The 25,453-nt window shown below is 32.3% G+C and overlaps 1 protein-coding gene across 13 annotated transcripts in view; it reads left to right on the top strand.

Moving 5' to 3' along the window:
• The window catches only part of LRBA (LPS responsive beige-like anchor protein), a 728,875-nt gene that overhangs the window by 335,063 nt on the left and 368,359 nt on the right, over window positions 1–25,453 (top strand). For all 13 annotated transcript variants that reach the window (XM_025439493.3, XM_025439495.3, XM_025439499.3 and 10 more), the window contains one exon: window positions 22,545–22,711. In XM_025439493.3, coding sequence (XP_025295278.1) covers window positions 22,545–22,711 — 167 coding nt within the window. The remainder of the gene's footprint in view (window positions 1–22,544; window positions 22,712–25,453) is intronic.

The following is a 25,453-nucleotide window of genomic DNA, read 5'->3' as shown; positions in this document are numbered from 1 at the left end:
GAGAGAGAGAGAGAGGGGCAGAGACATGGGCAGAGGGAGAAGCAGACTCTATGCAGGAAGCCCAACATGGGACTCGATCCTGGGTCTCCAGGGTCACACCCCGGGCTGAAGGCGGCGCTAAACCACTGAGCCACCCGGGCTGCCCTGTAGATTTTATTTTAAATTAAGAAACTCAGAATTTCTGATACTATACTTTTTTTTTTAGTGTTTTTTTTTTCTTTCTGTTATGAAAGACTGGTTTAGAATACAGACAGGAAATACATTTACTTGCGAGAACTAATATTCAAGTTACATTGTTGATCCTGTTTTTGAAAATAAATTTCCTAGTATTGTATTTTCTAAAATATGTTTTACTAAAAGCTATTTAAGGATGAAAGAGTGAAATAGTATTTGTGATATCATAATTAAAGCATCTGATTAATAGTATTCTTTTATTTGAACTCAAACTGTTAGAGATAACTATATAAACAAATTGAAACTAAGATAATTTACCAGTTCTATACATTGATACAATTTCCTTTGTATTTAAGAATGATTAATTAAGTCTTTTTGTTGAAGTCATGGAAACCATTTCAGCTGACTTTATAACATAACTGCAGAGCATATATTTGTCTCATGATTTCTTCCATCAAAGCATGAAGAAGTGAATTATTGAAAAGATAAAAATAAATTTGTTTGCTTTCTGTCAGAGTTCATAACAACAGCCAACCTTGATAGAAGACCAGAATGATTTAGACAAGTTTGCTTTGGAGATTCATAACATATGCTTGCTGGACAGAATTGAGTTATCTCTGCTCTGGAGAGTAAGTTATTGTAGCAGGAGCTGACAGAGATGAAGATAACTGAGGGAAATTCAATTACCTTTTAGTGTTTTCTTTCTAATAGGATTCTTAATGTGAAAAAGATCCTTAGATGATGCGCTTCTGTTACTTGTGAGATCTGCCTTGATACCTGTTTCCAGAATACCATGAACTTTTCAGTTCCAGGCCTTCAATAAGTATGAAATAGGCAGCTCACTGTTCAAAGAGTAGCTTGGATTGAAACATCTTATTTTCACTTAATGTCATTGGTGATCTTTATAATCATGACTACTCTCTGTGGCTTTCTTTAACAAAGTATATTTTATTTTGTATGAGGTTATTATTTAATATGTTGGGAGCTTTCCTCCTCCTCCCTCTCAACTGACCTTTTTGGAAGTATGTTGTAGTTTCTCAGTGTTGATATATTGATATTTTTCTGTCTAATTATCATAGACCTAGTGTTGGCAACCTAGTTTAAATGCTGTTAGAATTCTCAAGCTTCCATTTTCACTTTGCTGTGTCATTCTGTCAATTTTTTTGCTGGAATGGTGTCTTTACCTTCTCACTCATTGACACTTTCAGTGTCTTGCAACATGCCTTCTCTCCTTGTCATCTCCAGTCCTAGAACAAATAAATTAAAAATGTTCTCTTACATATCTTTAATAATCTAATAATTCTGTCCAGTAGCTGTTTTTTAGTTTTCATACCTCTTGATCTTTGTATTATTTGACATTGATGATCAACCCTTCCATTTTGAAATTCTTTTTTGTTTGTTTGACTTTCTTACGTTGTGCTTGTCTGATCAGCTTTTTATTTCTCATAGTTCTTCTAGGTTCATTTTTCTCTTCATTCCTTATTCCTATTCCAAAAGTATAGGTCTTTTACAAGAATAGCTCTTGGTACTTTTAACTTTGTGCTTTTTTCATATAAATTTATTTTTTATTGGTGTTCAATTTGCCAACATATAGAATAACACCCAGTGCTCATCCTGTCAAGTGCCCACCTCAGTGCCCATCACCCAGTCAACCCCTACGCCCCGCCCAGCTTTGTGCTTTTTTAGCAATCTCATGTAATATTAGTATTATCTAAAACCTCTATTGAGAAGACATTAAATATTTTTAAATTTTATGTTTATAGAGAATTTAAAATGAAAAAATTATGATAAGGCACATAGTGAGAAGTCCTCCTCTAACCTCCTCCTCATCTTTCTAGGAAACCATTGCTAGTTTCTTGCAAATCCTCTGAATTTCTTCCTGCACCTGTATATAAATAGGACTATATGTTCTTATCCCCTTTCCTTATACGAATGCTAACATCTATAATGTTCTATATTTTGGTTTTTAACTTAACATTCTTTTTCACTCCTATCAGCAACATATGTCTGTTTCCTAACAGTGTGTTATCAAATGTTTAGACTTACTGTCATTTTCATAGATTGTCCATTGTGGTTTATAGTTTTAATTTTTATTTCTTCCTGGTGTTTTTTTTTTTTTTTAAGAGAGTAGAAAGCTTTTTTTTTAAATTTTAATTTATTTATGATAGTCACAGAGAGAGAGAGAGAGAGAGAGAGGCAGAGACACAGGCAGAGGGAGAAGCAGGCTCCATGCACCGGGAGCCCAACATGGGATTCGATCCCGGGTCTCCAGGATCGCGCCCTGGGCCAAAGGCAGGAGCTAAACTGCTGCGCCACCCAGGGATCCCTCTTCCTGGTGTTTTAACTTATATTTCTGCTTTTTATGAATGAGTTTATTTTTTTAGTCATATGTCTGTCTTTTTCTGAGAACATATCCTTTGCCCAATTTTTTGAATTTTTTTGGTTTTTCTTTTCTTACTGATTTGTAGAATTTCTACATATATTATAGAATCAACTCTCTGTGTTGTACACATTTTTACCAATTTCTTGATTTATATATGATGGATATTTTTGGTGTTGTCCTGCAGAAATTTTTAAAACAATGTTTTTGTTGTTGGATTTGTGAAAATTTTCTTTTATGAATTTTTTGATTCATAGTTGAAAAGGTCCACCAAGCATAGATTAAAAGGGAATTTCTTTATATTCCTTTGAGTATTTCACAGTTTTATTATTTTACATTTAAATATTTAACTTGTTTGTAATATATCTTAGGATAAATCATGATATGAATGTAACTTATGTGACAACAATTTTCCCTATATCATCTGCTACATAGTCTAAATTTTCTTCTCTGATTTGAGATGCCACTGTTACCATATATTAAATGCCTATATATTTTTTTATCTCTTTCTTGATGTTCTATTTTTTCCCTCTTATTCTGTGATTTCATGTTTTAGTGTGAAACTTTTGAAACTATTGAGGATTTTATAGTGTATTTTAATACTGTAGAGCGCACTCCTTACTGACTTAAAAAATTTTTGTTTTAGAATTGCTATGACTTGTCTTGTTTATCTGATGTTAGATTAAAAAGAATCATTTAATTCTCTTGGGCATTTCAGGTATGTAGTGATATCTTACCTAGATATTGGTAGTTTTTCCTTCTTATTTCCAAATTTATGTTTCTAATTGCTTTTTTACATAATTGAATTAGCTTATTCAATTATTATTGATTAATAATAATTATTAATTGCAAGTTTCTGTGTGCTGATATTTTGTGTTTAAGCATTCTTCTCTCTAGGAGTTATTTTTGTTTTTAGATTCTACATATAAGGTAAGGTCTCCAGTGTAATGTTACAAAAATACTAATGGGCATCTTTTTCTGGTTCCTGATTTTAGTAAAGATGTTTCAGTGTTTTCCCCATAATTATGATACAGCCTGAACTGAAGTAGATATAGCATATCATTTTAATGAATTATTAGGTTAATTCTGTTTTGTGGACTTTTTCCCTTTTTAATAAATAATTTTATTCAGTTTTATCATCCTTAAGTGGAGCAATAGAGTTGATAGTATGCTTTAAAATGTATTAAGTATGTCAATATAATGCCAGGATGGTGTACTTATAAGTTTTTTCTTTTTTTTTTTTTTAAGATTTTATTTTTTTGAGAGATAGAAGATAGCAAGAGAGAGGACAAGCAGGGAGGAGAGGAAGAAGCAGACTCCCTGTTAAGCAGGGAGCCTGACATGGGGCTCTATTCCAGGACCCTGGAATCATGACTGGAGCTGAAGGCAGATGTTCCAATGAACTGAGCCACCTAGGCTCCCCATAGGTTTTTTTCTTTAATGTGCTACCAGATTGTTTGCTATGTTTTATTTTTGATTTTTGCATTCTGTTTGTATGCTAAATTGGGTTGTGTTTGTTTTCAACTTTCCAATCAGTGTTAGATATTTAGCAGGTTTTTGGTATCAGTATTATACCTGCCTCATAGAAAGAATTAAAATTTTGTGTGTTTTTGTATGCTCAGTTTCAGTGCTAGTAGAAGTGGAATTATCTACTTTTTAAACATTTTATAGATTTTCTTTTGATGTAATTACTGCACTGTAGATCTCTACTGCCATCTTAACATTTCTAAAAATCTGTTATATGTTTCTAGCTAGGTGTCTTCTTAATATTCATTTTGTCTAAAGCATGCATATATTACTTTCTCTTCTAATCCTTTTATTAGTTTTATTAGCAGTGGTAAAATAGTATAGAAGTTGTAAATGTAGTCTTTATTCTAACTGGTTATAGACCTTGGTAAAAATCTTGAGATTCTGGTACTTTTGAAGATGGAACATTGGGGGAATAAAAAGTTGATATCATGATCTTTCATTTTTTTGGTTTTTAAACTTAGGTCAAATTTTCATTGATGCAGGACATAATATATCACTACATGAGAATTCATCCTTTTTGTATATAACCAACAATATTTCAATCATCACATTAGTATTCTGCAGCAAGACATTTTCACAATGTAGAATTAGCTTTATATATTAAGTCAATATTGAAATGCTAGTCTATTAGATGACTTTCAGTTAAGTGTTATTATGAAAGAAGTTTTGCCACTATAATTGGTAAAATCAGCTGTATGTAATAATTTTCATGGATTGATGTCATTTTAACATTTTGGTAGTCTAAGTCTTATCCGTTCATTAGAGGTTATACTGTTTCACTTTAAGCAGTCATAAATAATATAAGTTCATTGATTTTTGTGCTGCTTTAATTTGTGATTGGGTTATAGTTGTATAAGAGCTATAAGCACTTCTACATATCCATAGTCCAGGTAACCCAAATCTATTTTTATTGATTTGCTTAGATTATTAAGAAGATAAAAACAACAACAAAAAAAGTATCTTTAAAAAGTAGAATTCAGGTATGCCCCAGAAGGTTAGAGGGGGAAACCTTGATTTACAAAAAAAAAAAAAAAAAAAAAAAGGAAAATTGATTTAGATTAACAGTCCTTTCTGTTTTTTAAAGTCAAAAAAATTACACTGGAAATTACATGTATCAATAAAAGGGGAGGGCAAAGAAGAGAAGAAATAATGTAATGAAAACAGTAGTGTAAATTTAAAAAAGAACATTCCCCAGTATCTTTCCCCTTACCATGCCTCCCAAGATAATGGTTTGGCACATAACTTTTTAGACTTCCTCCTATAAATGTACACTTTATATGTATTTTTATGTATATATATTTCACATGTAATATACACTTAACCAAAAATGGATTTATAATTGTAGGGAGTTATTTTGAGTCAGGACTTCTTACATTTTTATTTGGCTGTGGACTCAAAATTTTGAGAATCTGACCATGAGAAATTCAAACAAATATGACCATAAAACTTTGTGTGTAATTAGGGAAGTTTACAGATTCTGGCTTGAGAATGTCTCTTATAATGGTCTGTGTGGTTTGCATACATCACTTTTCTTATAGCAGTCATTTAATGAGAGTAGAGGCTGTTTTTCTTTGATATAGGCATCAATGTGTATGTGTATGTTGTACGTGTACGTAAATTTGCATGTCCTGTAACCATTGACTGAATTGCACCTTAAAGTTATGTGATGCTGGTATATAATATTAATTAAGCCCTGCTACAAGTTATTTGACTGTGTTGAGACCTTTATGGTCACAGCTGAGTGATACCAAGTTCCCCCCTAAAAATTAAAAGATACCAAATGCATGACACCACAGTTATGTGTGATCATGGGCTGATTAGTCATTAGTCCATTGAGATGTCCCCTTTGAGAGGACTGTAGGATAGGAGTAAAGAAATATATGGTCCTGAAGTAAGAACCAGATGCCAGGTATAGTTTCAAATTAGAGACCCCCACATGTTATGGGCCCGGAGCAAGAAAAAGGACACTTTATGCAAGGATTGATGGTTTCTCCAGGCTTGCTGATTAAGCGCTTACTGAACTAGGTGAAGAGCATGATTCACTTCATGTTGGGAAGGATTAGTGATTAAATGTACGACCTCATGTAATGCCAATAATAATAATAGGTACATGCTTATATGCATTGGGCAAGCCATTAATGCATGGTATACATAGGGATGTTGATATGTTGTTGCATTTTAAAATTCTGGATTATGTTACCTTCTCGGATACATTGTGAGAATTACTTATATCCATTAAAAATGTTTTAAAATTATTTGTGTCTACTAAGGGAAACAAACATTAGCTATTGAGCCCTTTATAATAGGCTCTGTTTCTTATTTTAGTTTCAGTACCTAATATAGGCTTGGAACATGGGGCAACATTCAATAAAGAATTGCTAAATGAATGAAAATATCAACTGCTACATGATAGAATATAAGATTAATGAAGTTTTTCATATTCAACTAGCAAAATCTGGGGATTCAATCTTTTCATGTGAGATCCTAGATTGTTTTAGATTGATAAGATGTTCTGTTCCTATTCTAATAGAAACATAACAAAAAGTACTGATTATGTTATTTTGTATTGCTTATTAGATTTCCACTATTTTTTTCCTCCAGTTTTACTGAGGTGTGATTGTCCAATAAATATTATATGTGTTTAAGTTGCAGAACAGTGATATTTTGATATATACATACATTGTGAAATGATTACCACAGTCAAATTAACATATACATCACCTCACATAGTTACCATTTTGTGTTTGTGTGGTGAGAAAACTTAAGATTTCAAGTTTGAAATACATTCTTATTAACTATAGTTACCATGCTGTACCTTGGATATCAAGAGCTTACTCATTTCAAACTTAAACTTTGTATTCTTTCATTAATATCTTTCCTTTTCACCCACCCCCTGGCCTTTGGTTACCACCATTCTACTCCCTTACTGTGAGCTCGACTTTGTTTTTAGATTCTACATACAAATGAAATCATGCAGTATTTGTCATTGTGTGTCTGGCTTATTTCAGTTAGGATAATGTCCAGGTTCATCCCAGTTGCTGTAAATGGCAGGATTTACTTATTTTAAATCTGAATAACATTCCATTGTATATATATGTGTGTATGTGTGTGTGTGTGTGTTTATCTATATCACATTTCATTTATCCATTTGCCTTTGGATACTTAGAATGTTTCTAGTATCTTGCCTATTTTGAATAATGCTGCAATGAAATGAGAGTGCAGATGCATTTTAGAGATAGTACTTAATTTTTTTTTGCATATGAAGAAGTGAGATTACTGGATCATAAGGTAGTTCCATTTTTGATTTTTTGAGGAATTTCTGTAATGTCTTCCATGGTGTGAATCAGTTTACATTTCACCAACAGTGCACAAGGGAAGTTCTCTTTTCTCCATATCGATACTTCCCAACACTTTATAGCTTCTATCTTTCTGATGATAGCCATTCTAACAGATATGAAGTGACATCTCATTGTGGTTTTGATTTGCATTTTCCTGTTGATTAGTGATGGTGAGTGAGCATCTTATTATGCACATGTTGGCCTCTTGTATATGTTCTTTGGAAGAATATGTATTTGGTTCTTTGCCCATTTGTAAAAATCAGGTTATTTTTCTGCTACTGAGTTGAGTTCCCTATATAGTTTGGATATTAACCTCTTATTGGGTGTTTGGTTTGCAAATATTTTCTCCCATTCTGTAGGTTGCCCTTTCATTTTGTTGATTGCTTTGTAGAAAGTTTTTAGTTTGATGTAGCCCCACTTGTTTGTTTTTACTTTTGCTGCTTGTGCTGTTGGTGATAATGTGAAAAAATAGTGCAAGATCAGTGTCAAAGAGCTTCTCCCCTTTGTTTTCTTCAAAGGAGTTTTATGCTTTCAGATCTCACATTTAAATAACTCATTCCCAGTCGTTTTTATGTATGGTATAAGATAAGGGTACAATTTCATTCTTTTGCATGTGGATATTTATTTTTCATTACTAGCATTTAATGATGTATAAAGTCAGAGATTTTAAACCTCCTTAGTAATTATTTGCTGGACTTACATATGGCAGTGTCATATATGTACTACAGTATTTAAGTTTTCCAAGGGTTAAGACTTGCTTTTCGCTTTGATAAGTAAACAACCCTCTAAATATCTTATAATCTATTTTTTCTTTTGCTAAGGAGGTCTTTTGTTTTTAGCTTTTATTTTATGAGACTCTAGGTATTGATTTAGAATATTTAATTACATGTGAACTGTAAATCTGTTACTACAATCTGCAGTATATGATAGAAAACACGGGTTTAGGATTTGTCAGAACTAGGATTGGCGTGGCCACTAATTAACTATGTAGTATTGGAGCAGATATTTAAATTCCTTGTAATACAGGGGTCCTAAAAGGTCACTAAGTATAACCCTACATCTGGGTCTTATAATTTATTTGGTCCAGCCCCGACGATGAGTACTAAGTGGCAGTATTAGTTATTAGAGTATCATTTATGTAATAATCTTGAAATTTTCCTTCATTCACTTAATTAAAAATAAGTTTACAGTTGATCCTTGAACAACATGGGTTTGTACTGTGTGGGTCCACTTAAACCCACCTTTGTTTTTGGGGGCTTAGTTGTTTGAGTTCTTTATATGTTTTAGATATAAACCCTTTACTGGACATATTATTTGGAAATATCTTCTCCTATTGAGTAGGTTTCTTTTTGTTTTATTGATGGTTTCCTTCTCAGTACAATAACTTCTTATTTTGACATAGTCCTATTTTTTTATTTTTGCTTTTGTTGACCTTGTCTGAGGAGACAGTTCCAAAACATACTAAGACTATGTCTAAAAGTTTACTGTGTATCTTTTATCTTTAGGAGTTTTATGGTTTTAGGTCTCTTTAATCTGTCTTGAGTTTTTCTTTATGCATGTAGTTGTCCAGTTCTCCCAACACCATTTATTGCAGTGATTGTCTTTTTTCCATTGTATATTCTTGCCTCCTTCATTGTAGATTAACTGCCCATATAAACATGGTGGATTTATTTCTGGTCTCTCTATTTCATTGATTTGTGTTTTTGTTGCGTCGTTGCCATAGTATTCTGATTGATATAGCTTTGCAGAATAGTTTGAAATCTGGGATTGTGATATCTCCAGCTTTGTTGCTTTTTTCCTCAACATTTCTCTGGTTATTTAGGGTCTTTTTTTATTTGTATACAAATTGTGTTTGTTCTAGTTCTGTGAAAAATGCTATTAATATTTTGATAAGGATTCATTACATCTGTAAATTGCTTTGGGTAGTATGGATGTTTTAACAATATTAATACTTCCAGTCCATGAGCATGGTATATCTTTCCATTTATTTGTGTCATTTTTCATTCACTTTTGTAGAAGATTTTTGAAACTAAGCCTTAAATATATGCTTTTTTCTATTTGCTCTTTTATACTGACTTGATATTTTTGTTACCATGTGCATGCAAAATTGACAGAATACAAAATAAGTGAGCTAATAATTGGTTGGATTATAATCTTTTTTTTACACATTTGTCTAGTTTTTTATTTTATATTCTGTTACTGAATTGAATCACCCATTTTCTCTTTCATTTAGTGGTTGGAATGCAGTACAAATGAAATCCTGTGATAGTGGTTTTTTCCTGCCATTTATTTAGTTATCTATCTACCTATTTATCTACCTATTAGAGAGAGAGAGTGAGCATGAGCAGGGGTAGAGGAGCATAGGGACAGGGAGAGAAAATTTTAAGCAGGCTCCATGCCCAGCACAGTGCCTGAGATCATGTCCTGAGCCAGGCTATCCAGGTGCCCCTATTTTTTCTAATTTTTAAAGTAAACTTGTTAATTTTGAGACAATGCAAACTATGTTTTAATTCAAACTCCTTTCCTATTTGTCATCTTTCTTCTTCTTTTAGCTTTATCCTCCTCCCCCCCTTAAACTTTTTACTTATTTGACCTTCTCTTCTTTAAAAGTGAGTGTAAATAACTTTTTTGAATCTAAGAATGATACTATTCTATTTTCCATAATGATTCTGCATTAGTAGTGATTAATGTACCCTAGTGTCTTGCCATATTTCTTTCTTGATGTAAACTTTACATGATTGGTTTTGTCATTTTGTGAAGAGATGGGTGATTAATATATCTTGAGGTGTCATAGCCTAATACCAAAGCATTAGAATGGCATTTCGCATCTCAGATATGGTCTTTACATGCATTATGGTTTTGGACATCTTTCTAAAGCTTTTTAAATATATATTTCTTCAATAAATCAGGTACAAGGAAATGGTAATCTTGACAATATATTTCAATTATAACTTTTATATTATTTTCTTTACCTCAGATAAAAATTTTGATAATCATGAACAGGATAAAAAATACTAGCATAATTAACAAAAAGAGTATTATAGTCCTTTTAAATGTCCAAGTCACTATTTTGTAGCATGTAGCCAATGAGACCATGTGATCATTATGGTATAGTTAATATAGCTCTGACTTTCCAGTACCTAGTACTTTAATCTTGGCTCTGTCATTTACTAGCTATGTGAGCTAAGGCATCATTGTCTCATCCTAAAATGAGGATAGTAATGGTGCCTACTTAGAGTAATTTTGTGAGGAGTAGATGGGATTTGATAAATGTAAAGTGCCTGTTGCTGTAAGTACATATTAAGTATTGAATAACACAGCTAGCGTTGTCAGTATCAAAAGGAGAGCATTTTTCTGAGTAATCTCTGGCAATATCCAAGGAATGCTTACCTGTTGCACAGTTCATCTGGAACTGTTACCTCTGCCATAGGGCCTTGATCCAGGTACTGCTGTGTTAGAGTCCTGAAGGTTACTTCTAATTATCATACAAATGGCTGTTCTAGGAATTAGCTGCTGTTTCTTTATCCTTTTGTGCAATGTACAGACATATACTTTTCTTTTTCTCATTTATAGGCTTAGCATTGATGGGATATCACAGTGCAGAAAAGGAAAATAATACTCAATAATAGATACTGTATCTCTTAGAACTCACAGGCCATGCTCCTGCATAGGATGAATATATTTTTTATGGATGTATCAAGTCTCTGTTTAAACTTTTAATTTCTAATTTGTCTTGGATGTCTTAACTGTTGACCAAATCATGTGTTAGTGTAAAAATTACCTCTTCTTAGTGAATTTTAAAGTAATGATAGAGAAGAAGGTAAGCTAACCTAAAAGTCTTCATAGTGTATTCCATACATTTATCACATAAAAATTGTTCACATAAAATTAAAATTTTGTCTTCTGTTATTTCTGGCTTATTAGTGTGCAAAGTAAAGCTAAGAATATAAGATCATTTTTTTTTTTTTTTATCACGGAAAGGAAGACTGAACACTTGAGTTGATGGGAATAGTTTCCTTCTATTTATCTATTATACTAGTGTTACCTAGATGTGGTGTGGTGAGCAAACTGCTAACTAAACTAGTCCACTAGTCTACAAAGAGATAAGTACAGAAATAGCATAACCGGTATTTAGAAACTTTAATAGCTTGAATGTCTGGCTATTTAAAGTGCCATTTAAAAAAAAAGTAAAAATAAAAACAAGTTCTTTATTATAGTTTGAGAACAGTACCTAAAACTACCTTATCTTGAGAACAGTACCTAAAAACCAGTTCATTCATTGTGTTATTTTGAATTAGTCTATGTTAGCAGTATATTTGAATAAGAACTTACAGCAATCTAACAGTATTTTTTTTTTTTTTGCAATCTAACAGTATTCAGCTAAAGTGATATAGTTAACTCTATGTTAAATGATTTGTATAAACCTTTGAAGAAGAATTTTCTTTTGAAGGAAATAGATAAAAATATATATGTACCAAGGTCTTTTAGGTTCCTAGTTCTGATTATAATATGGAAGTGGAGGGTCTGCCCCCAGCCCCCAACGCCAAGCAATTCTCAGATATGAGGATGTCCAAGAACCCAACTCAGATCTGACATGATACTGTATACCAAGAAGTAGCACCAGGTTCCACAGGATGAGTTCGGTTATAGGAGACTGCTTCCCACTCTTCACTTCAGATGCCAAGCTCCAATCTATTACCTGTGCTTCTGCCTAACTAGCTACATATTGGTGGTTCCCAACACCTCCTTTTTAGGTTTAATTAATTTGCTAGAGTGGTTCATAGAACTCAGGGAAACACTTAATGTTTACCAGTTTATTAAAGGATATGATAAAGGATATGAATTCAATAGCCAGATGAAAAGATATACATAGGGTGAGGTCCTAAACAAAGGAACTTCACTCCCTTTGGAAGTTGGGGCTTGGCTTGGTGACATGTGGAAGCCATCTGCCTCCCCAAGCCTAGAAACTCTCCAAAAGAGACCAAAAAGCTATACATTTTATAATCATGTTTGACTAAATTATTGGTAATTGGCTGATTCAGCCTTCATCCCCTTTCCACTTCCAAGAAGTCAGGAGAGGGGTGTGAACTTAAAATTGCCCACCTTTTAATCACATGGTTGGTCTTCCTGGCAATCAGTCCCCACCCTTCAGCTGGAGGGTCCAGGAGTGACCTAATTAACATAACAAAACACACCTTAATAACTCTCAACATTTAAGAAATTCCAGGGACTTGGGGAGCTGTAAGCCTGGAACTATGGATGAAGACCAAATATGTATTGTGGTCATCTGAATGACCATATGTACGTGTCTTATAAATTATAATATTGCACAAAGAAAATATAAGCAAAGCATATATTAGGAGATTTAAAAAGAGAAAGCTGTGTTAATTACATGTCTTATTCTGTTACTCTTTTTAAAAAGGTTATTTATTGGGGTACCTGAGTGGGTCAATTGATTGTTAGAGTCTTGGTTTCAGCTCAGGTCATGATCTCGGGGTCCTAAGATTGAGCCCCACAGGGTTCCACACTAGATGAGGAGTCTGCTTAAGATTCTCTCTCCCTCTCCTCTGTCCCTCCCCACTGCTTGCCTGTTCTTTCTCTCTCTCTCTCTCAAATAAATAAATCTTAAAAAAAATAAAATAAAAAGGTATTTATTTGGGTTTGTTCTCTTGTCTTCCTTGCCTATTTTGCTGTATTTTGTTTTTCTTTATCTGCAGCCCTTCCTTCTTGGTGAACAGTTACTTAGCCTTTAATTTCTCTGGAAAACTCTCTCAGATTCTGAATAGTACTTACTTTCTTGCTCCTCCCAAATACATGATACATACCTCACAGCAGTTTTCTCATATTGTAATTATTTTCAGTCACTTGTTTCTCAACTACAATGAGATGGTGAAAGAAAAAAAGGAAAGGGACTGTTGTGAAATTTGTTCACATGACTAAGCCTATAATAAATGTTAGGTGTTACTCTATGCCTGGCAAGTTCTGATTGTTTCATGTCTATTCTTATTTGATCCTTTTACAAAATGTGTACTATGTTATGTCCTTTTTTATATGAGGAGACTGAGGCACAGGAGTTTAAATAACTTGCCTAAGCATGAATGTGTCAGAGCCAAGTATTAAATTTCAAGTCATCTGGCTCTAGAATCTGTGTTCTAAACCACAGTGTTAATTATGTTTTTTTATAAGAATGAATCTTTTTTTTTTGTCTTTTTGGTTCTTCATGCTTGTTCTTAACTTGAAATTAAATTTAATTGTATTAGCCTAATACATCAAGAGACTAGTTTTGTATGCTTAAAAAATTCTGGTTAGGTAGCTATGTTGAGTTAAAAGATGATAGAATTTGCTTAAGATTATCTAGCTCTTCTATAGATTAGCAAAAATACATTGAAAATTCTTGATTTTTCTCAGTATGTGTATTTGTCTATAATTATATAATCTTTTGTGATGATATATTTCTGTCTCATATTATGATTTTTGAAAACATAATTATTTGGGTTTAACCCTATCTGTTTAAATTCCATGTTAATTTTATTGATCATAGGTAATGACCACATTTTACTTTATTTACTTACTGGTATATGATATATGCAGGCATTGTATGAAATCAGTTTCTCTGTTGGGAGGTATTTTGCAATTCACCTCATAATTGTGTGACTTTTTTTTATTGTGAATAACTCTACTGTGTTGTAGTGAAATAATTGAATAAAAACAGTACTATGTGTGGGTTTGACACACAAGTGGAAAATAGCCCTCTTAGTGTTGACTTGCTTTTACAAATACCATATAAAAGCTTTTTAAAACAAGTTTTTTTATTATCAGAAGGCTAAAGATAAAAAATTAAAACCTGTATTAATCTCCAAATTATTTTAAAATATTGTTTGAAGACTGCAGTTTGTAGAGATAAGAACCCAATACATTTTATCCAGTCCATTAAAACAATAAGAAATGGTAGAGATACTTTGATAAGTGTTCTGCCTGTTTTAACCTTGAATGCTGTTATCGGGGGGGATGATGCTATATCTGTTTCATTGGCTTAGGCTTTTTCATGCTGAGAGAAATCAATACTTTGAGGTGTTGGATGACAGAGGAATCACTTCAGAATTAAAGGTGGCTGTCACACATTGTCATTGGTTGACTTTCGTTTGCTGTTGAGGTTTTTAAGCTTTCATTTTTCCAATTCTTTTTCAGGAGTCTTTGTAAGATTCATGTGGATAACTTTTTCTTTTTTTAGACTTTAAATCTGAGTTAAGGGATCAAGTACAAAGACCTCCAAAAGTCAAATATTTAAAAGCTTCTTTACTTGTCCCATAGATGATTTTCCTTTTACGTGGTTTCCAATGAGATAAGTAATTTATAGTGTAACAGATTTTTGAGACAAATTGGGAATTAAGGTAGTATACTTAGGTGTTTACCAGAAAGTATGTTTAAGTTAATTAAAAATATAATACTCTATGTGTAGCCATGAGAAAGAAGATAGGACTGGCCCTCCTGACATGGAATGATAAATAGTTTGATTCCATTTAAATGGGAATTATTTCTTATTATTAATAGTGATTACTCCTGTAGAAAACAACTAGCCAGCCATGGAGGAGGTGGAAAGGAAAACTTTCTTATTCTTTCATATGTTGTTATTTTTTTATTTTTAAAGACAAGTATGTTTCTTCAAAAAAAAGTTTAAGATATAAAACTTGTAAAACCAATACACCTGAATTTCTTAATTAATATTAAAGTCTTATACAGTATTTTTAAGATTTTAGCTTTGAACTTTAAAACTGGGATTTATTTTTATTTCACAATAATATGCAGACAAAGGAAATTGCTTTATAATGTTTCTCATAAAATGTACTGAAACTTAACTCTAGAAACAGTGTGCATTTAACATTATTATTTTACTTTTTCTTGATACCAAAAGTGTTTTTGAGAAGCCCATATGTATGTCTATCCAGTCATAACCCCTTTTTGCCCTATTAAGCTAAATATTGTTCTGATTTTATGGAATGACTAATTTGCTTTTGTTTTTCCATTCAATAGTTAAGTATGTTTCTTTTAGTATTAAAATTTCTTTAGCAATTTTTGAGCTTCATATAAATGGAATCATGAAGTATGTGTTTTGATCTGGCATTTTCAACATTTTTGTGAAATTTGTTCAGTTTCTTATATTTTTCTATTTCATTTTGTATGGCACACTATTACATGAGTAGATGATAGTTTTCCATAATCTCTCTACTGTTGATAGGTAGTTTATTTCCAGTTTTTAACTATTATGAATAATGTGGTTTTGACAGTTTTACAAGTCTTGTGGTGTACATGCTTATGCACTTCTGTAGGGAAGTGACTGTATTTATCTCCTCAACTTTAATAGATACTGGCATAGTGTCTTCAGAGGTGTGTATCACTCTCAATATCAGTGCATAGTTGTTTCCATACTCCATTTTCATCAAAAACTGATCAGTGCTTTTTATTTTACTATTCTAATGGTTGTGTAGTGATAACTTCATTGTGTTTTTATTTGGGCTTTATTTACAAATGAAGCTGTATATCTTTTCCTCTGCTTGTTACATTTTTTTTTTTAAGTTTTTTGTGGTACTTGTTTATCTCTTACCTAGTTTCTTATTGCTTGTCTGTTTTTTTCTTTATTGATTTGTGAAGATATTTACCTGTTTGGTATTTGAGCAGATTTATTTTGATATGAATTTTTGAACTACTTTATTACCTATTTTTAAAAACTTCTGAAATAAACTTTATTAAAGGATAGTTTGTATAAAATAAAACACATCCCTTTTAGATATATAGTTTAATGAATTTTGACAGGTGTATACATTTGTGTAACTGTCATAGTCAAGTTACAGAAAATTTTTGTATCTCAGGGAGTTCTCAGGTGATTCACTGTTGTCAGTTCCTCTTTATGTGTGTGTGTATGTGTATGTGTGTGTGTATATATATATACACACACACATACACACACACTCAACCTCTGCCAACTGCTCATCTGTTTTTTGTTATTGTAGATGGTCTTGCATACTATACAAGTTCATATAAGTGGAATTATATGGTAGGTGCTCTAATGTCTGGATTCTTTTGATTACTGTACAGTCTTTGGTATTCATCCATCTTGTGTATATCACTCATTTGTTTCCTTTTTATTACTCAGTAGTATTTATCCATTCATCTATAGGTAGATATTGGATCATTTCTAGGGTTTGGCTCTTATGATTAAAAGCACTATGGGCAATATACTTTTGTGAGAATATATTCTTCATTTTGAGGAAATACACAGAAGTAGAATTGCTAGGTTCTATTATAAGTATATTTTTAAACTTACAAGGAACTGCCAAACTATTTTCGAAAGTAGTTGTAGATTTTGCACTCTGACCAGCTGGGTAGTAATGAGAGTTCTAGTTGCTCCACATCCTTGCCAGTATTTGATATTGTGAGTCTTTTAAATTTTAGCCTTTCTACTGGGTATATAGTGATAGTTTATCGAGGTCTTTATTTGAATTTCCTTGTTGACCAAGCATCTTCTCATGCACTTATTAGTCATTTGTATATCTTGTGTGAAGTGTCTGTTCAAATCCTTAGCCTATTAAACTGGTTTGTTTGCCTTATTAAGTCATAAGAGTTCTTCATATATCTTGTAGGACAATTGTTTGTTATGTGTATGGTGAATATTTTGTCCCATACATATTTGTGACTTATCTTTTCAATTTCTAAGTGGTACCTTTTAAAGAGAAGATTTTATTAGTTTTGGTATAGTTTAATATATTAGTTTCTTTACGGTTATGATTTTCTTTTATGTTTCCTTTTGTGTCTAAGAATTTCAGTTGAAGAATTTTCTGCCTACTCGAGGGTCATAAGATTTTCTGCTATGTTTTCTTCTGGAAGTGTTACAGTTTTTATATTTAGATCTTTGGTTCATTTTTTTAAAGATTTTATTCATTTATTCATAGAGACAGAGAGAGAGAGAGAGAGAGAGATACAGAGACACAACACAGGCAGAGGGAGAAGCAGGCTCCATGCAGGGAGCCTGATGTGGGACTCCATCCCGGGTCTCCAGGATCACACCCCGGGCTGCAAGCGGCGCTAAACCACTAAGACCAGGGTTGCCCTCATTTTGAATTGAACATTTTGTTTATGGTAAAAGGGAAGACAAGTTTGTTTATTTCTTTCTTTTCTTCCCTCTACCCCCCCCCCCCGTGAGTGGCCAGATGTTTTAGCACAAGTTGTTGAAAAGATTTTTTGTTCATTTAACCACCTAAACTCTTCTCAATTTAGAATTTTATAACATTATTCATAGTTAAATTCTATAATTTTTATAATTTTCTTACATAAAAATGTTGTTACTATTTTCTTTTTAGTTATATATATATACTTTAGAATCAGCTTGTCAGTATCTGTAAGAAAGGCTAAATTTTTACTTTTTTAATTTTTAATATATTTTTAAGTAGGCTCCACATTCACCGTGGGTTGAACTCACAACTCTGAGATCAAGACCTCAGCTGAGATCAAGAGTCAGATGTTTAACTGGCTGAGCCACACAGGCACCTCAAGACTGCTAAGTTTTTAATTAAGATTGCATTGAATCTATAAAGTCAATTTGAAGGGAGTAGGTATTTTGACAACATGGAGTTTTGAAATCTGTAACCATTGTTTCTCCACTTATTTAGTTTTCTTTAATTTCTGTTAGCAGTGTTTTATAGTTTTCTCTGTATAACTTTGTATATTTTAAAATACATATTTTAATGCTACTGTAAATACTATTATTTTCATTTTCCAGTTGGTTGTTGTCCATCTGTAGGCATGCAATTAACTTCTAATATATTGACCTTGTATCCAAGAAACTTGTCAACTTATTTACAAGTTTTAGTAGTTTTTCCAGAACTTTTAGGAGTATTACATACATGAACATATCTACAAATAAATACTGTGTTATACCTTCTTTTCTAAACTGTCTTTTTATTTCTTCTTTTTACCTCTTTTTTGAACTGGTTAGGATCCTTTCTATAATAATGAATGAAGTCATGAGAGAGAGGACGTACTTGTTTTTATCCCTAATTTTAATTGAATGATTTTCATAGACTTTTTAGGGTTTAAAAAAATCTCTTTCTCTTACTAGTTTCTTGAGTGTCTTTTTGTGTTTTTTTTTTTAAATCATGAAATGCTTCTGAGTGTTGTAAGATGCTTAAAAAAAAACTATTGAGGTTATACTTTTTTCCTTTTTTTGTTATAAAATGGCTTATACTGATATTCAGATATTAAATCAACCCTGCATTCCATGGATAAACTCTTCTTTATCATGATATATACTTCATTTTGTGTATAGCTGAATGCTAATGTTCTGTTAGGGATTTTGTGTTTACACAACTTGTATTAGTTTTTAGTTTTCTATTCCTTTAATATAAATTGCATTATATTCCTTAGCTTCTACCATGTGTAAAGAGTTTAAGGTTCGTATTATTTTTTCCTTAGATATTTAATGTTTTATGATAAAACATGTGAAGCTATACATTTTCATTTAAATTCTGTCTCATCCAATAGCCACAAATTTTTCTAATTTTTCTTGTGATTTTATCTTTGATCCAGAAGTTATTTGGAGTTGATACATTTAGTTTTCAATTATTTTGGATTTTTAAGATTTTATTTATTTATTCATGAGAGACAGAGAGAGAGGGGCAGAGACATAGGCAGAGGGAGAAGCAGGCTCCCTGCAGGGAGCCCGAAATGGGACTCGATCCCGGGTCTCCAGGATCATGCCCTGAGCTGAAGGTGGTGCTAAACCACTGAGCCACCCAGGCTGCCCTTCCTTCCAATTTCTATCTTACCTTCTCAATAGACATCTTTAAATTTGTTTCAAATATGAAAGCTACAGGAGAAATATTTCCTAAGTCTTGAAAATGTGTCAAGGATAGAGATCTGGGGAATAGCAGAAAATCTGTGTGTGTTTGGCATATAGGATGCATAAGCAGGCATATTAAAAGATAATATGCCACATTGCTGAATTATAGAAGGCCACAAGGTCATAGCTAGTAAAATTTAGTCCTGTTTATTCATTATTAAGATAATCACAGGCTTTTTAAAGTGTAGGGTATATAAATATATCTGTGCAATACCTAAGTAAATTCTTCTTGAAATAATTCTGGGACTGTTTGTGAGAGGGCAATTATAAGATTATTTCAATAACTGAATTGTGAACTAATAAAGATCTATTTTAGGGCAGCAGTAAGAGTGTTAGGAGGTAAGAGGTAAACGGGTTTTGCTGAAATGGATGTTGAGATACGAAGGGAAAATTGAGAAGTCACAGATGACAGAATATAGTAGCATGTTTGGGATTAAGATGATGACTACAGTTTTGTACATTTTGAATTTTAGGTACTTATTTGAATAATTGGAGAATATCCTACAGATAGAAATGTGGGCTCAGAGTTCAGGATTAACAGCTGGGGCGGAGATGACAAATTTGGAAGGTAGATCTAAACTGACAAAAAGGAGATGATATGGGAGTGAATGATATTGCAAAGGGACATTTAGCAAAGCCTTAAGGAAATGCCAGCATTTCATAATGAAAAATAATAAAGGAAGAAGTTTGACCATCAAGAAGGGATAATTGATGGGAGTGTACTAGGAGAATATACTTCATTTTAAGTTCATGCCTCTCTGAGCTTTCATGCAAAGGACAAATAGTAAAGTTAGGTAGAGACATAATATCTGGAAGGAAAGACCAAATATGATATTGTTTTTATGTATGCATTTACATTTAAAGAGCTAGAATAGGGGATCCCTGGGTGGCTCAGCGGTTTAGCGCCTGCCTTCAGCCAAGGGCACGATCCTGGAGTCCCGGGATCGAGTTCCCCGTCGGGCTCCCGGTGTGGAGCATGCTTCTCCCTCTGCCTGTGTCTCTGCCTCTCTCTCTCTCTCTCTCTCTGTCTATCATGAATTTAAAAAAAAAAAAAAAAGAGCGGGAATAGTCACTTGAGTTATAAGTGGCTACTCTTTATCTTTTCCCTCCAAGTAAGTGAATTTCTTTTTAAGAAGTAGGTTTGTCTCATATTTATTAATTCTATGGTAATAAGTCTTAAATTTCTTTAGCAATAATCAAATATATTTGAATTGTTAGTTCCCAAGATGCCTACTTCTTTTCTTTTTAGATGCAGATATTTTTGTTCAGATTGAAATGTTTTTGTGGTCATTGTGTGATGTATTACCTAGTTTATGTGTTGCTTAAAATAGGAAAGTTGATGTAAAGTAAAACTGAATGAAAGTACTAGACCTGGCCTTTGATTTTATTGATAGGTAAGTAGGATTTCTTGGGGTACTTCCACTCAACTTCCAAACACAAGCACATAGACATATTACAAATATATACTCCACCAATAAGTAAACATGCATTTGATCTTGAAGCAAATATTCCTCATCTGTTGTTCACTTTGGGTGATATGTCATACATAGAATATATTATTGGTTTTTAAGAAGAACATGATCAAATTACATTTTAAGGAAATTTTTAAAAAATAGATACAAGTTCATTATCTCTTTACAAAACATTCTTGTTTGGTTTCCTTTTATCATGTTTTAAGGTCAGAATGTGACTCTAATGTTCCACAATGAGACAGAGATTGATAATCGGGGAAGAATAGCCCTTTAATGTGATTTATACCTATAGATTTTATGTCAGATATGAAAAGTTACTGTTTAAATTGTAAAGGAGGATCCATTAAAGAACACTTTAAGCTATTTTACTATTTAGCTTACTTTGGATGCTTCTGTTTAGAATTATGCCTTTTTAAGCAAAGTTTAATGACCTACCAAATATTTACAAAGTAAATTTGATAAAGTTAAATTTTTGTAATATTAATAAAAGAAAAAACAGGCTATTCAATATGTTTTTGCTATTTTTAGTACTGTTTAATATGAATATATTTGGTGTTAGGGGAGTATAGAAGCCAGTAATTTCTAATTTCATCAATAATTTTAATTTACTCTTATCAGATGAGGTTAGGACAGATTATGAATACAGTAGAGAATGTTGGAAGGTATAAAAATTCTTCAGATATCTACCGTTTTGTCCTTTTGGTTTTAGTGTATGGTTGAGTTAGATATGAAGTAGCCTATAGAGTGCTTCCTGGTTCTTGAGTAAATCTCTGAAACAAACATATAGCAATTAATGTTTTAGTTACAATGGAATAATTCCCTAGTTATCTTCATTTAAATTGCTGGTCGTTCAAGTATTTCTTAATTGTATTTTCTTTTATTTGCTCAAATCATATTTTTGACAAACTGATCTTCCCGTGGTTTGCTTGACTCACTCTTTTTTTTTTAATATATACAATATGATATTTTCCTTTAATTTCTTATAAATTATTTTAGTTCCTAACATGATTTATTTTCTCCACATCCATGGTTAAATAAAAGAAATAGCTTGACTTTACCAGTGTACAAAAACTATGAGGTTACCCCAAATCTTCTTATCGTCCAATTCTTAGAGCTAGTATAATACCCTCATTTTGCATGTGAAGACAGTTATACCTGAAGAAATAAGTTAGTTGTCCAGGACTGAATGGAGATATTATAAGGATGATACCTTAGTCTGGTTTTTGTTTTGCTTTTCAATCTCTTGTTTACATTTATATATATAAAATATGTATTGATATATCTTCTCAAAACCAATTTTCTCTCTTCCTTCATAGCATTTTGGATATTCCTCTAATTGCTTTCTGTACGCCTTTTTATTAAAAATAATCTTGAGCTTTAGTGATTTAATGACAATACTGTATTTTTATTATCATTTGTTTCCTACCAATCTGAAAGGAATGGGGATTCTCCTAAGCAAGGGCTATACACAGAGAGCTTTCAACACTCCTAAAATTATGAACTTCCACTGTACACCCTAGGGAGAAGGAAGGAAAATCCAACAAAAATTTTGACCTTCCTTCTTAATGCATCAGTTAGATTGAGTGCCTTTCCATGAGCTATGAGCCAGTTTATCAGTGCGGGTGTGATTATTACCCTTATTGGAATTTTAAATTTTTGGTTGGTTCAATTCACATTAGAGATTATTTCATGGTGTGTTTTAAGTTTTTTCCCCATATTTTTCAATATTAATGGATGTTTCTTTTTTCCTATCCAAGTCACTGTGTGCCCAGTATTCAGCAGACAAACGAGAGGATGAGAAGATGTGTGATCATTTGATAAGAGCAGCTAAATATCGAGATCATGTGACAGCAACTCAACTAATCCAGAAAATCATCAACATTCTCACAGACAAACATGGAGCATGGGGAAATTCTGCAGTGAGGTAACGTTTAGGATTTTCTGATTTTCTACAGAAGGCCTGGTTTAAATAAATAGCTTTGGATATGATCAAGGCCAGATGAAGAACAGAGTAATTTAATTTTGTATTTTATCATCTATTATGAATGAGGGGTAGAAAAAAGGGGTAGAGGAAATCAGTATGGGTACAATTAGGGGATTTTATAGACAATTTTAGTTCCCTCAACTGCTTCTAATGGAATATTTGTTCATATACTCTTTATGAATTAACTTTTAAGGGAAATAATTAATGTAAGCTATTTTATTAGCTACACTTAAATCTGAATTTGCACAAATACAGTATTTTAAAAAACCATTTCCTATTTTTTTTTTACCATTTCCTGTTTTACACTTCTGAGTTTTCAACACATAAATTTGAAAACATTAGTATGTGTTCTTTAGAACTGCCTTGCAAATTGCAAGACTGATAATAAAAATAGTTAAATGCCTTCTTTAATATTTTATTCACTATATAAAATATATATGGATTATATATTTTGATTCTCAAAGTGAGCATGCTATTTTTTGTTTTAATTTCTAGAAACAGAATAATTAAATTACCTTCTAGAGGAACTTAAATTACAATATCTAGTATTCTTGGAATATCTGATGCTACAAATTTTAGAAACATTTTTGGGAACACCTGGGTGGTTCAGTCAGTTGAGCATCTGACTCTCTATTTCAGCTCAGGTCATGATCTCAGGGTCATGGTATATATACTTGAGATTCCCTCTCCCTCTGCCCCTCCCTACCTGACACACACAGTCCTTCTCTAAAATAATAGATCCTTAAAAACAGTTTGACTGTTTTCAGTAATGTTAATGAGAATTTCTATATTTCCTCATTAGAAAGATATATTTTTAATTCCTCATTTCTACTTAGCTTTTTCTAGAAGACAACAAACAATGAAAATAGTGAATTTTTGTTTTGAGTGCAACTATCCACTAAATTAGGGTAGATATATCTTATGCTTATGAAGAATACTTAAAATGAATTACATTTCTGGACATACCATTTTTGGTGTTAAGAAGGAGGAATGCAGGTCAGAACTTGAGGTCAAAATAGCTGAATAAAGGCAGGAATAGCTTTTGCTTAATTCTATTCCAGTTGATCTCAGCTGCAAGAGTGTCATGGGAATGATATGAATTACTGGATCAGAGCTTTGTGTACCTTATCTTACAACATGAATAAGTCTATGGATGTGCATTTGGGGCAGGAGTAGGGGTTGGGGGTTGAGGGTGCTCTTGAGGGTTTTTCAGATTCAGGATACTTTAATGTTACAGATATTATGTAGTCATTTTATAATCAGGCATTGAATAAATTAGGATGACTTTGGCATACGTTGCCTGTCATATATTGGGAACTCTAATGTGTTTTGAATCTTTCTAAAGTTTTTTTTCTTAAATGGAGTTTTATGATTTTAAAATTGAAAACCTTAGATAATGTATGCCCAATGTTGTATTTATGCCAAGTCTATCATTTTATAGGATCAAAATTTTTTCTAATGATATATTTTCTCTTATATAGCATAGTATACCTGTGCTATCAACATGGAAGCATTGCTTTTATGATGTGATTTTGGTGTAGTAAAGTATCTTGGAGAACTAAATGGATAATGAAATGTATTTATGTAGAAATGATTACTTTCTGTAATAGAGTTGTTCAAAGGCATCAACTCTTATTATACAGCCAAAAACAGTTGAAGTAAATTCAGAAATTTTAATATTTCAAAAAACCTATATAAAAATACATTTTTTACTTTTATCCCTACCAACTGGAAGCAGCTGTCAAACTGTTAGCATTTAAATGTGTACATTTTTAATTAAGAGCAGCAACAAAAGATGTCTCATCAAAAGGAAAACTAACATTAGTGAATTGATAGTTTTCTTGCTATAAATCTCATAATTTACTTAGATTTTATTTAAAACTATATTATAGCAAAGCATATTGCCTCCATATTGATCTTTCTTTTGTCATTTAGTTGTGTGTGACACTCAACTGTAACTTTTTAGAACACCTGCTTGTTTCCTAATGCCTTTAATACAATTACCTTAAAATAGTTCTTATCAATATTAATTCCAATTAAAGTGAACTTGTAGACCCTAGTGCTCCTTTTTGGTAACTACGCAAAAAATGTAGTTGATAAAATGTATGCTGGCTCACCATTCTTTGACAGTGGTTAACTATTCTGTGATTTCCCTTGTATGAAGCTTGCATAATCAGCTTGTAAATTATGGACATGGTTGTAATAAATGAGACTAACACAGTGTACTTTGTTCTTCACTTAGCATAATTCTAGAAAACATAAATGGCATTAGAGGGAAATCAGAGTCATACTGTAGCTGTAATGCATTTAGCTATCCTAAGCCTGTTAAAAGAAATATGCACAATGAGAAAAATTCTAGTAAAGAGGATTAAATTATTTTAAGTGATATTTTTTGTGTTATAGCTAAAGAATTATAGTAGCATTTTGTCTTATAAATTCAATCATATTACAATATTTAGAAATTTCATTTGTGGCATTTTTTATTTTGACCCTCCTTTGGAATCCACATAATTTGCTTGTAGCCATGGCTGTGTAGGCCTAATACTTTCCCATTAATGTCATTTATTTTGTTTCACTATTGATGGCTTTTCTAATGCCACACGATCAGTGGGCTGCAATGCTGGCAGCTGGCCTGGGATCGGCAGTGGTTTTAATAAATCACAATCAGACCCATGCCATTAC

The sequence above is a fragment of the Canis lupus genome, chromosome 15 (assembly GCF_003254725.2).
Source record: "Canis lupus dingo isolate Sandy chromosome 15, ASM325472v2, whole genome shotgun sequence".
Lineage (NCBI taxonomy): Eukaryota > Metazoa > Chordata > Mammalia > Carnivora > Canidae > Canis > Canis lupus.
This window is presented reverse-complemented; position numbering and strand designations above follow the sequence as displayed.